This window comes from Argiope bruennichi, chromosome 5, assembly GCF_947563725.1.
Source record: "Argiope bruennichi chromosome 5, qqArgBrue1.1, whole genome shotgun sequence".
Classification (NCBI taxonomy): Eukaryota; Metazoa; Arthropoda; class Arachnida; order Araneae; family Araneidae; genus Argiope; species Argiope bruennichi.
In genome coordinates this window covers 47,611,145-47,624,979 of record NC_079155.1, presented here as the reverse complement: position 1 = coordinate 47,624,979, position 13,835 = coordinate 47,611,145, and the positions used below count along the sequence as shown (strand labels likewise).

Genomic DNA, 13,835 nt, shown 5'->3' with positions numbered 1-13,835 from the left:
TTTGTTTGAGAAACAAGCTGAAGTTAAAGTTGAAGTTACTGGTTTGGAAAAACAACAATGATAATCACAGTTACAGAAGCCGCGGTGGCCTGGTAGTAAGGTGTCGGCTTCGGAACCAAAGGGCTTCTAGTTCGAGACTTGATTCCACCGCCGAAGAACCGAGTCTGGTGCACTTTAAATCCATCGGAGCCAAACGTCCTCCTTCTGGTATTTTGTGGAAGTTTGGAAAGGGGGTGCCAGCTCGGTGTTGTTCTCGGCATCTGACCGCGGTTCAAAATTAAGAGATTACTCCCAAAATAGTGTTGCTTTAAAACGGAACGTTAATATAGCTAAATTAAACACAGTTACAGATTTAATTGATGAAATGTATAAAGAGAATATTATTAATTTACCGATGAGGCAGCTGCCTACCCTATTTGAAATTTTAACACGTTGTCCGATAATTCCTCTATGTTCATGTATATATCTTAACATTATTGTAGGGCATTTTGTGTAAGGGTGCTAGTCTATGGGTTTAACAAATATTATTCGCCTAGTTGCTAAATAAATAAATCTCTAAAAAATATAGTTTTGGTGAATATAGAACAATATTAATACTTCCAAGTATAAATGGCCAGGTTTCTATCAATTTCATTTAATTATTATGGATGCGTCTCATTCATGAATTAGTAAATAAATAAACAAAAACATTTGCGCGTTCATAAAATTATTAAAATAAATAATTAACCTAAAATAAATCATTGTTTGTTTGTTTCTTATGGCACTTGCCACTGACAAGCCCGCTGTTACGAAGACAGCGATTTAAGCCTGAGGGGGACGTCTCTTATTTTTTATAGCAGCGCCAACTAGGGCCAAGAGTACGACTTTGCCACTCACGCATCATTCATTCGCTTGCACAACCCCTTTTTACAGGAGGGCACATTCACACATCTCACAGATAGAACAACAGAAGAACAACCATGCCCAAACCGGGACTCGAACCCGGGACGCCCAGATCACGGGGAAGGCGCGCTACCCCTATGCCAGGACGCCGGCAAAATAAATCATTAATGAGTTGATTAAATTAAAAGATGCACTAAAATGTGAGACAAAATTGTTTAGATCATTAAAAAAAAAAAAAAAAAAAGGCCTTAAATCTGCCATGAAGGTTATTAAAAAGACACTTGCTTAATAGAAAAATGTATAAATAAGTTGGTTCACTTTAACACCACCAAATATTAAAAAGAAAATTCCTCTATCCTCTTCCACCTTTAATTTTGTAAGGGAAGAAAAAAGAGGCCGAGGGGGGCGGGTGATATAAAGAATGGAGGGTTTTCTAATGAGTTAATATAACTATGGAAGCTGGGAGTTAACAATGGCAGTACAACTACTGAATACATATATCAATTTTCAATCTTAATCTTTTAAGAAATTGCAGCGCATCATAAAAGTTTTAGTGAAGAAAAAAAAAGACTGTTTACTGTGATGTATTGAACAATTATTCATCAGAAGGTATGAAAATTCTCCTAATTTTTATTATGTTTCTCTCTCTACAATAGTAAGGACTTTAGGAGGGTAAAAAATATGTCAACAAATATTAATTATGTTGAATAGCTCATCTATGTATACTCAGCAGACTTTCATCAAGGTACCGAGCTCCCAGAGTGAAGTAGTACTGACGTACATGACTTAACACAATTCTCGTCTTCGTCTCATCTCACCATAAGCCTATCCGCCTTCATTTCCCTCATTGCCACTGGAGCAAATGCAATACGAGTTTCTTTAATCATCTTGTTTGCAAAATAGCTTTGGAAAAAATATACACGTGTATACCTATATATTAATTGTCTAATGAAAAGTGGGTCTGGATTCTATGTTAACCCATCAGAGAAAATATATAGAAATATTAGTGAAGTTGTGTGTATAAACCAAAGAAATATGTATTCGTCGTAAAAGGAATCTATCTAAAATACCTCAAAAGTGATTAACTTCTTCAGAACATTGGGATTCCGAAGAACCCCTTTGAAAAAATTTGAAAATGGAAGTCGAATGGCTATACAAAGTTTATTAAAAAATTTTCGAAAATGCCACATAAATTACCAAATTCGGTATTAGATTTTAAAAAAAGATTAAGATTAAAAGGGATCTTCTTAGGGAAAGGTTAGAGAAAGTGAAATGATTTTAGTTAAGTACAATACCGCAATCTCCTGTCTCCTAAAATATTGTTACTGTTATATACATCATTCTGGATTTTAAATTGGAAAAACAGCAGAAGCCTTAATAATAATACTTTTAAAAAACGAATATCTTAGCATAATATGTAAGTGAAAAATGCTTTCTCAAGAAAGTTACCTGACATCTAAGTAACCATTATAAGTTGAGAAGAAACTTGACTCTTTCCAATATAAGCAGATTGTATCTTAATTTTTGACAAAGAGCACGGTACAGATTGTATTGCTCAAGGCATGATTAAAATTTAAAAACACATATTCAGGCCCATAAAAGTAAATCTAAAACATTCACAATTATCCCAAATTTTTTATCTGTTCATTCTTTTAAAAAAATGTGGGTATATATAATAAATTGTGTTGCAAACCATTTTAAAAGAAATCAGTAAAATCTACATTTTGAAAACCCACCTTACATGAAAATCTAATTCAGGATTTTAGGTTACAAAAGTTTACAAAAATGGTAAATGAATTTCCTTGGTAAGGTAGAGTTGATTCTGCATATATGATGGATAAATTGCTCAGGAGACATTATTTGCCAGAAATTATGGATAGCAATTATGAGCATAATTTCTATGAAATTTCAATACAATTTTAAAATTATCAACATATACTGTTGATGTATAAATGCATATTCTTTTGGGAAAATGTTAAAAGTCATTACAATAATTTAGAAAAATTACATATATTCTTATGAATGCATTTCTTATTAAAGTTTACATCTGAATTTAAAATAATGAATTACATTTAAATAAATTAAGTTGAATAGCTTTTTTTTTCCTTTCTTATTTTTATGGAAACACTATCAAAACGAAAATTGTTGAGATGTAAAAAAACAAATAGAAAAGTCGAATCAATTCTTAAATTAACCCATAATAATCAACATTTTGTTACGTTTTCATTAAAAAAAATATTTTTATGCTAATAATTGACAGTTTACAAAGTTGGGGGAGGGACTGCCCTTATTTTATTGCATAGAGAAAAAAATGAAGTTTAAAATAAAAATGTGTATAGTAAAACTTTATTTTTAAATGCAAGCAACAAATCGCAACAAGATGATTTTCAATATTATTATAAATAGTTACGTAGTAATTATGTAACAAGCTTCTCTTATCTCTTAAATCGGCAAAAACACAAACAAAATTAGCCTGTATAGATAAATATATGCAACTTTAAACTTCCCGAAATCAACCATGCCTTCTTTCCTTTCAGTACAGTGCTATTTATAAAAATTTACTTTTATTAATTAAATTACTAATTAACTAAAACTAACTAAACTAAATTACTAATTAAAGTTTCACAGGCTACAGAAAAACTTAAATACCCTCTTGAAATGGAGATTTTAATAAAAACAAAAAAGGCCTTTCTTTTCTTTTGAAATATTTGAAAGATAGGAATTGTAGCCAACCTTAAATACTCATGGAATTAAATTATAGTTTTTTCTCATTAGCAATCGATTTCCCCATTACCCATAAAGTAAATGAAATGGACAAAGAAATAAAATGGTAATTTTGGTGATCATGGAAGAGACATATTAGTTCAAAAAGCTGCAGTGAAATTTTAATTGTTAAATAGTGCAACATTAATTCAACTAAGTACTATTAATATAAATTATTAATTATCAATTAGTACAGAGGGTTAAAAATTAGGGATACTGAATATTTGCTTACAAATAAAGCCCATTTGTAATATATATCTATATAGTTCAGATTCAAATTTACATATTCATTTTTAAAAATAGTTTCTGTTCTTATTTTTATATAACAATAAAGACCACGGGAGAAAAAATTCTTTTAAATTTTCATAATAATTTTAACATTAAGAATATTACAATTCAGTCTGAAGCTTTCAAATGAAAATTATTTAAGATAATGTTAAAAATAAAGAAACACTAATTGCATCAATAAAAATACTTTTATTATTTTTTTAACTGCAAACTTTGATTAATGCAGATACAGACAATATCCATCAAAACAAAATCATTTTTCTTTTAAACAAAACAAAAGTGTCTTACACTATTAATGTATTTTTATTTCAAAACAATATTTCATAAATTTCATTATAACCAAAACTTTGTAAATAAATAAAACTGAAACAACAAATGAATAACCAATAATTAAGACAATTCATATAACCAATGTGTTATAAACCAAAATAAAGCAACATAGATAAATAAGTGTAGTAAAATAGTGTAAATTAAAATATTGATTGTGAATAATATTAAAAATTAATGTATTTGTTCATTTCTAAAAAAGTTTATATGCATAATTTCTTTGATTCTCTTTATTGATTTAATTTTCCAGAAAAAATATTCATTTCTTTTCTATAAAGCTGCCTTCTAATTCTTTAAGAAATTGGACCAGTGTTCGAGTTGGTCGTCCTGCAAAAATAATAAATACAAGGTATTTTATCATAAATTGAAAATTCTTAGTGAACAAAATTAACTTTATTGATTTTTCAACTAAATGAAAAGTAATAATGTGTTTACCAGACATTCCTTTGCAACTGTATGAGGTTTCATCTTTGCATTCCATTACACCAGCAATATCTAAGTGCATCCATTTATTACCAGGTTCAATAAATTCCTAGAAAAGTATGCAATAATATTTTTAGATATTATCTCCAACTATATATTTAAAAAAGGTTTTAAACTAACTTATCCTTTCAGTGCAATGATTCAAACTTATAATAAAGTGAAATGATGAGTCATCACAACAAATGCAAAAATACTATTAAGAAAATTTATGTTCCCTGCATTCATTCAATTTAATATCATTTTTATGAGCAATTGTGACATCAAAATTATGTTCAAAAAATTTCTTTAATTAACAAAAATTGTTAAATTTTTTTTAAATAATACCTTTTTTTATTATTTAAAAACATAAATACAAAGTAATTATGACTTATGGCAACAGGACAAATTTGATATACAATTTAAAAAAATTAATAAAATATACAAAAAAAAACAACGTAACTGTGAAGAACTTACATTAAGAAAAGATGCAGCGATACAAGAACCACCTTCCCTGCCCTTCTTTCCAATATTGTTAATATCAGCTAAATGTGAAGCTTTAACTGCTTTTTTATAGTAGTCATATAAAGGCATTCTCCATACCCTGTCTCCAGTTACAGATCCTGCCTGTTAAATTAAAACATTCGCTGGTTAATTCATAGAAGCACAGAAATTCAAGTTATTTCAATTGGCTGAATTATAATGGCTTCAAGATACTGAATGAGATTTAAGCATAATGAATTCAGATTCAATAACCAGAAGTCTCAAAGAAGTTGATTCCCTCTTCTCCCATTCACTATTAAATATTTGAGATTAAATCATCATTGTACAAAGATTCTAGGTAAGAAGCATTGCAATCCATCTCAGATGATAACACAAAATTGTTTTACTGTAGATCATTATTATTTTCATAACTCTAGCATTCTTTTCTTCAAATCTAATTAGTTATCTTAATATGCAGCTGTAAAGTATGTAAGCATAATAGGAAATATATGGTTTTAATTTTGAAAATTACTTTTTTTTATTGGTTAAATAACACATAAAAAAACCTGGAAATGTCTTTCATTACATTTTTACAATAGCTAAAGCATTCAATTAATCAGAAAAAAAATTGCAACTGAAGTAATACTGAATAGCTATTTATATATATAATGTAATTTGGCAAATAATAGGAGGAAATTAACATTTAAATCGCAGCTTTATTCTTTTTCTATATTGTCAAGCAAAAAGGTTTTTTAATAGAAAACTATGATCAGGAACCTGTGTAGCATTCTCATACCACTATTGTTAAAATGAATAAATGTTGGAAAATATAAAATGCATTTTCTGCATTTTTTAAGAGATTTTATCAAAATATAGTAGAGCCAGTGCTTGTTTTTTGAGTGTGATTTTCAGATTATACAACAATTCACATCAGGCAGTTCAAATTACAGTACAGTTATAGATCCTGGGAGGCATGGGAAGAGTCATTAATCCCACGAGAGTTATTTTATAGCTCAAATTTAAGCGAACAGGAAACAATTTTATAATGCTAAAAATTTGAATTCATAACAAGCAAAAACTTATATATACATCCACATTTTAATTGCAATATAATTAAAAATACCTTATTCAAAACATTCCAATACTCATCATCATTTGAAAATACACCAGTTGCAGCGGAACCTAAAGCTATCATCATTGCACCTAAAATGAAATGAATTGCAGAATGAAATTTTTTTATTTAAAATAAAAATTAAAACATTCAAACTAAGTTAAAATCTTACCTGTCAAAGTAGCAATGTCTAATGTAACAATAGGATCAAACTGTTGAGCATAACAGAGACCATCTGCCAATACTAATCTTCCCTCTGCATCGGTATTGTCGACCTGTCAATAAATATACAACATCTTTGAGAATTTTATTGAGCATACTTACAATTGCAGAAATAATTAATATATAGTTAAGAATTCTTTATATTACGCTTGAAGGTTGTTGAGAAAAAACAAATTTGATAAATAAAAATGTTAATGTACAAAATATGTATTGCAGAATTTTCACTATTTATTTTTTTCAACATAGTTACACAATTTAATTTTCTATGGTTTGAAAAAAACATAAAAGACAATAAAATTTAATTTTAAAAATGCACAATAAAAAGATTTTTCAAAGTTGTTGATAATGTACTAATTGATTTATTATTATTATTCGGCATTCTGTTTTTTATTAAGCCGGATTTCTCTTTAAAACTTGAATTCTGTTTAAGAGTCATAGTTATCTTAAGAAATAAACTAAACTAAATTGAATTTAAATAAAAATACTTGCTTTAAGAGTCAAATTTATCATTAAAAATTAAACTAAACTGAATTTAAGTAAAAATCTTTCCTGCAAATAAGAAAAAGTAGAACACAGCTTAAACTAATGTATGGCTCTCAAATTAATATTCATTGCTCTTTTGAAAATGACTTTCAATCTTCTGAGAATTTCTATTGCTTGAATCAGTCAGTTAGAAAACTTTTTTTTTTTTCGCCTTTATATTCCTTATGAGAGAATTTAATGACAACTTTTTCTTCAATAAGTATAAAGTGATTTTCAGAATGAAAATTTTTGTGAAACAATTGCTTTTCTATTAAAAAAAAAATTCTTAGGGGCAAAAGAAAAAAAATGATAAATAGAGATTTTTGTCATGCAGGGTTTAAACTGCATACATTTTTATTATCATTAATTTTTTTAATTTCACATTCCTTTCAAATCATAAACAGTTCTGTGAAGTTAAAAAAAATTAGATTATTTAGTAGAATATATATATTTTTTTAATATGACTTCATAAACATTGATATTTTCACGGTTTTTAGAGCAGAAATAATAAAGCAGCTAGTTATTCTGAAGTAAGCTTACATTAGAATAGTAATAACAACTGTTGGTGAGAATGTGATACCATCAATAACATATGGCTTTCAAAATATCATTATTATTACCCAAAATAGGTTAAAAATTAAATGAACAGATAAACTTTTAAATAAGGAACTAAATATTATCATTACATAGAATTAAATATTATCAAATTGAAATCATAATTTTGGGAAGTTAACTTCAAGGAGGATACTTGGATTTATACAAACATACATATATATATATATATATATGCAAGCTTTTGTTCCATTTAATGACTGTTTTTGTAAACAAGATTGAAACTCAGAAATTAGGCAAAAAACTGATTGATAAAGATTATGAAAAACCAAAATAATAATGTATGAAAAAAACTCTAAAAATTTATACCTGAATGCTTTTACCATTCATTGCAAATACCACATCACCGGGTTTAGTAGCTTTACCACTAGGCATATTTTCAGTTAGAGGAATGAAACCTAAAAATACATATCAAACAAGTCTATTATTCACATAATTAAATATATACAGTGTGATTGGTAAAGTTTCTTTAAATTGTTCATAATGGCATCTTGTATAGTCAGGAAAGTAAAGTATATCAATAATAATAATATGCTGAATTTATTGAGACATGTTAAAGTGCCACTAGAGGCAAAATACAAATTACAAAATATAAAAAAAGAAGATAAGTCAAAAAGTCCAATTAGAAAAATGTATGTATACCATTATAAAAACAGAAAAAAAGTTGCATGGAAAATATGGTAACGGTAAAGTTAACAAAGATATTAGTGATTAAAATTATGAACTTTCTGCAATTTGAAAAGGTTCCATTTAAAAATTGTAAAACATATTTTCTGGTATCCTCCCCCTCCAAGAACATTTTACTGATGGCTTTTAATATATTTTCATCATTGCCTAAATGTTACTTGTCATTGTTTAACATGGAAAAATTATATCATAATACCAAAGAATACATTCATAAACTTAAGATGAATGTTTTTTCAAGTTATGGAAAGTTGATAATTTTAATTGCAAATACCTCTGCCAATTTTACAAAAATTCCATGAAACCTTTTCCTGTGTTTTTGTAATAGTATTCCTAATATAATAATATTTTCCTAATTGGACTTTTTGGCCAAACTTTATTTTTTGTAATTTCTTTATATCATTACTAGAGGCACTGTAACTACTCTCACTAAATTCAGTATAGTCATATAGTCACTTTACTATAAATATATTTTACTTTGCTGGTTATAGACAGTGTTTTGAATCTAAAGACCGTAAAAAAACTTTGCCAATAACTTTGTATATATAAATCTTAGATCAAGAATAAAGGAAATAATAATTTTATCTTTTAGTGATGGAAGTAATGTTTTTGACAATAAATACAGACTTAAATAATTACGATTTCACTTAAAACATTGGTAATTCAAAGTTATTAGGAATACAATCTTTATCAAAGAAAATGGAATGAAAATTAATATTATAGTTTCCATTCAGTTAATAATTGTAACAATCTGATGAAGAACAAGGTTGCATTATATAAGTATCATCACACAACTAATGTCACATGATTATCAACTGAAGAAAAGTTATTCAAATATGTTGAAAAGAGGTAAAGTGTATCATTGAAAAATACATATTATGTAGCAACTAAAATCTCTCCAAAAAACAATTTTTTTAAGGCAAAAATACCAAAAAATAATAATAATAATAATAATCAAAGTAATGATAATAAAAATATAGAATTCAAATGTATCTCATGATATTCAAATTTTATATGGTTTTTATTACATAAATGGTAAAAATATTATAAATCATTTAAAACTATAAAAGCATAATCATACTGTTAAAAAAAACTTTAATCAAAATCTGAGAAATATACATACACAATTAAAGCTCATTATTTTTGAAAGCTGAGATAAAATATGTATTTTTAAACATGTTATGTAAAAATATTATTTCAAATAAATTGATGAGTTTTAGGCATATTTGAAAATAAGTTTCCATAAATTTAATAATCCTGTTTTGAAAAGAGTGAATGTTAAGAGAAGTATAATGTTCAGAAAAAAATTATAGAAATAAATAGATATACCTCCCCCCCCAAAAAAAAAATGCAATGACTTTTATAAGATAATCTTCAAGCATAATTTTTATTTTTGTAGTATTTCTTAGTTAAAATATAAGATATTATTTATTGAGTCTATTAAGAACGATATTTCTATATTTCATTTGAAATATTGCAATGATAAAAATAATAAATCTACTGATAAAGAATTTTTTTTTTGTTAATATATAAAAAGTATTCATTAATTTTATCTCTAATTCATGAAATTTGGTTTTGAAATAATTTCTTCTTCAAAAAGCAAATATACACAACATAAATATCATCATACATATACATTTTTATACTATTACACGTAAATATTTAATTCTCCACTAATATATTAGGATAAAATTTACTATTTCTTTTTGTATCTTTATTTCATAAATTATATAATTAAAAAAATTATCAATCTGATGTATTTACATACAATAAAGACTTAGAATACAAACAGACTGAATAAAATGCAGCTGTAATTGACATTTACAGTGTAGAAAATTAGTTGAAATACTAGTATAGTATTTCAGATGAATTACTAGTGTAGAAAATTAGTTGAAATACTAGTGTAGTAACAGTATGAATTACTAGTGTAGAAAATTAGATGAAAACTATTTTAAGGTAAATCATTTCAAAATGATTAAAATTATAAAAGATTTTGAAAAACATACCTTTAACATTGACTTTTAATTTCAGCTTACTAGCAGCCAAAATAGTGCCAGTAACACATGCCGCTCCTCCCATATCAGCACGCATTTTATCCATATCTGGACTGGGTTTCAAAGAAATACCACCACTATAAAGATAAAAATATCCAAATTTATAGTGATATAAAAAAAAAGTATAAAAATATAGATACTATCCTCTTAGAAATGTCTGATGGTTGTCAAGTTTGAAAGCTGGTAATATTCTTTTCTTGTTAACATGTTATTTCTTGAAAAAAATTAATAAAAAGCCTGATTTAATTATAAGCCTGATAAACAAAACTGTCCCAGAAAATCTAGCATTAAAGTTTAAGAGTAAATGAAGGAAATTGCATAAAACAACGTAAAAATCAAATTCAGTGTAAGATATTAGAGTTGTATCTAAAAGTAACAGTTTATACATGCAGAATTCTATACAATAAATTAAGACACTACTATATTATTAATAAAAGTTAATGAATTTACAACAAGCCTCACAATGCATTACACTTTTATTAAATAGTACGCTTTGAATAAAATCTTTCACGTGTGTGAGATCAGAAGAAAAGACCTTGCCTGTTTTCTCAGATCTCTGAATATAACTTGGTGGAGCTTTAGAGAATTCTTTAAAGGTGTGTAGTCGCAAAAAGTTTGCAATCTGGATGATACAAAACAATATTGCAGCAATTGATTTAACTTTTAACTGATTCAGACATTGTATTATGTCATTTAAAAATTTATTATCTAATATAAAGTTCATTCATACACATTATGATACAAAAATTATTTTTAATCTAGGAACATCTGAAATGTTTTATAAATTCTAAGTTGAATCAATATGGCACCATATTCTTAAAACACAAAGCATTATCTTAAGATAGGAAGGGAGAGGGGGAAACTCTACACTGTTAAGGCATTAATAGCACTTAATATAGCAGGATAATGAATACAATTTTGGCAACTGTATAATTCCTAATAGTATTACATTAAATTCCTTTATAAAAAATAAATAAAAATACATAAATAAAAACTACCTCTCTTTAAACTATCAAATCCCAAATAACTAATTTAAAACAAAAATTTCGAAAAAATATTTATAAATTATGTTAAGAATTCAAAATTAAGATAGCAATGAAGAATTGTAGCACCTCTCTCTGTAAAAAAAAAAATTCTTATACATATAAATTAAATAGATCTTTAAATTATAGTAAAATATTTTTAAAAACAATGAAAACTATTCTTAAATTCTTTGCATTCTCTCAAAAATAAATAATTTTTTTAAATTTATTTTTTAAGAAATGATTACTTTACCAAAATTTAACTACTGGGTAGAGTGTGTGACATTTGAAATTAGGTTAGTTAGAAGCTTGGAAATATATTTGATTAATCATGCAAAGTAAAAGAGAGAGAGAGATAGAGAGAATGCTACTAGTTTATCAATGGAGGTGAAAATGTAACTTTCTTCAAAGAAGAATATTACAGAATTAAGAATATTCATAATTCTGAAGATAAGTCAATAATTTTAAATACTGTAAGTTAGGACATCTTGTATATCACAACAATCATATACAGCCTGAGAGAGAAACTAATTGGCTTAACCTGTCAAATGTGATACCCTTGCCAACAAGAGCAATGCATTTTTTCGTATCAGGTGCTCCATCATAATGAAGTTCCAAAAATTTTGGCTCTTCTTCTGAACCTCTTGCTACACTAAGAAATGATCCCATTTTCTTTGATTCAATCCATGCTTTATCCCTATAAACAAATTTAATATGCATTAAATTTTAAAAAATTTAAAGAAGATTCAAATCTCTCATTTAAAATATCTTAGATTAGTTTCCTCAAACTTTATATAATAAATTTACTCTTAATTGTATATTACATAATATTTTTAAAAAAATAAATGGATAATAGAATTGGCGTCATTAAAATGCTCATTTTCAAACTCTTAAATGGTGTAAAAAAAGTTCTTTAAGCAATAATATATTCCAAATTTATCAAGAAAAAAATGTTAAAATTTCAATTATTTTTTTTAATTCAAATCCAATTAAAATTTTGAAACATTTTTTTTTTTTTTTTTGTGATCATCTACTACACAAGAAATAGCTACAAATCGAATTTGGTTAATTCTTAAATCCAATGTCTACAGGCAATTTTGAACAATTTTTTCACTATGCACATTAAATCTAGAATGTTACAATAATTATCTTGTTGAAATGTCACTCAAGCATAAAAACAATTCATAGAAAAATTTTAATCATATCAAATTTGCTAAAAAAAAAAAAAAAAAAAAAAAAAAATTCTAAAGACAACTATAACTACATAAAAGAAAAATATAGTATTTTAAAAGTTTCCTTTTAACAGGATGTATTAAAAATATTTCAGTTAAAATCCAGCCTTTTCATACACTATATTAAATAACTATAACCTTGATAATATAAAACTTCTCCAAAATGTGAAATTTTCTTATCTTTTGCTATGAATATATTAACCCTTTGACCATGACTGTTGTCAATAAATAATTTAACTAGTCTGCCTTGTATTCCAGTGATCATCAACAGATGATTCATGCTTTTGAACTTAACATTATATACAATGCTTATCAACAGATATACAAATATCTACCAATAATTTTATATACTTTTAAATCGAATTTTTTCATTTTTTTAGACCATGGAATTGTAGACATGTATAGTTTTAACTGCAAATGATTCACATTTTGCATAATGTACAGTAAATTGGGATGAATAGATGTAATTTTCAATTTTATTTGTAAAAATTGAAAAATACAGTATGCTTTAATATAATTTGGTAAATTTATTACTAAGAAATTGCGTACCACAGGAATTTTTGTTTCTGAAATATAAACTGCAGAATTATGTTTGGTTCTCAACAGCAACATTTATTGAAGTAATGGATATATTTTATTTCATTGAAAACAATAAAGAAAGAAAACAATAGATAAATTTATATTCAATGTTAATTTTTACACAAAAAAAAAGAGCTTTGTTATGATTTTCATCTGTACTCATAGTGCAAAAACCCAAAATCACATTTAAATACCTTCATTTTGACATAATTAGTAAGTTCCACATTTCATATAATTTGCTATTTTCTATGAGGAATCATTTTATATGAAAACAGCAGTTAATTGTAATTTTGGTGTAATATAATGATTCACAATGTAGGAACTTTTAACACGTGAAAGTCTTTTATTAACTATTTCATGAATAAAAAAATAACAATTAATATAAAAGCATGATGTTTCCAATCATCCTGCTAAGCTAAGTGAGCAAAAACAGTAATGAAAATATCTTTCTTGGCTCTTACTTTGCAGATTAATTGCAAACTATAAAATTCATCAAAATAAAGAGCATAAAAAGTATATAATATTTCTGAAAGAAGTTTTATTTAAGGAAAAATCACAAAGAATTTTATAGATTATATGAATATGAATAATATAC

At 26.2% G+C, this 13,835-nt stretch overlaps 1 protein-coding gene across 3 annotated transcripts in view; it reads right to left on the bottom strand.

The window, feature by feature from the left end:
- Positions 1-4,179: 4,179 nt before the first annotated feature.
- Positions 4,180-13,835, bottom strand: part of LOC129969563 (cytosol aminopeptidase-like) — a 41,618-nt gene continuing 31,962 nt past the window's right edge. Inside the window, exons 8-15 of one of the 3 annotated variants that reach the window (XM_056084186.1) lie at positions 11,971-12,126; positions 10,360-10,484; positions 7,979-8,067; positions 6,486-6,588; positions 6,326-6,405; positions 5,197-5,346; positions 4,696-4,792; positions 4,180-4,587 (exon numbers count right to left, since the gene is read on the bottom strand). In XM_056084186.1, coding sequence (XP_055940161.1) covers positions 4,520-4,587; positions 4,696-4,792; positions 5,197-5,346; positions 6,326-6,405; positions 6,486-6,588; positions 7,979-8,067; positions 10,360-10,484; positions 11,971-12,126 — 868 coding nt within the window. In that variant the 3' untranslated portion in view covers positions 4,180-4,519. The remainder of the gene's footprint in view (positions 4,588-4,695; positions 4,793-5,196; positions 5,347-6,325; positions 6,406-6,485; positions 6,589-7,978; positions 8,068-10,359; positions 10,485-11,970; positions 12,127-13,835) is intronic. The other 2 variants (XM_056084188.1, XM_056084187.1) reach the window with 2 other exon arrangements.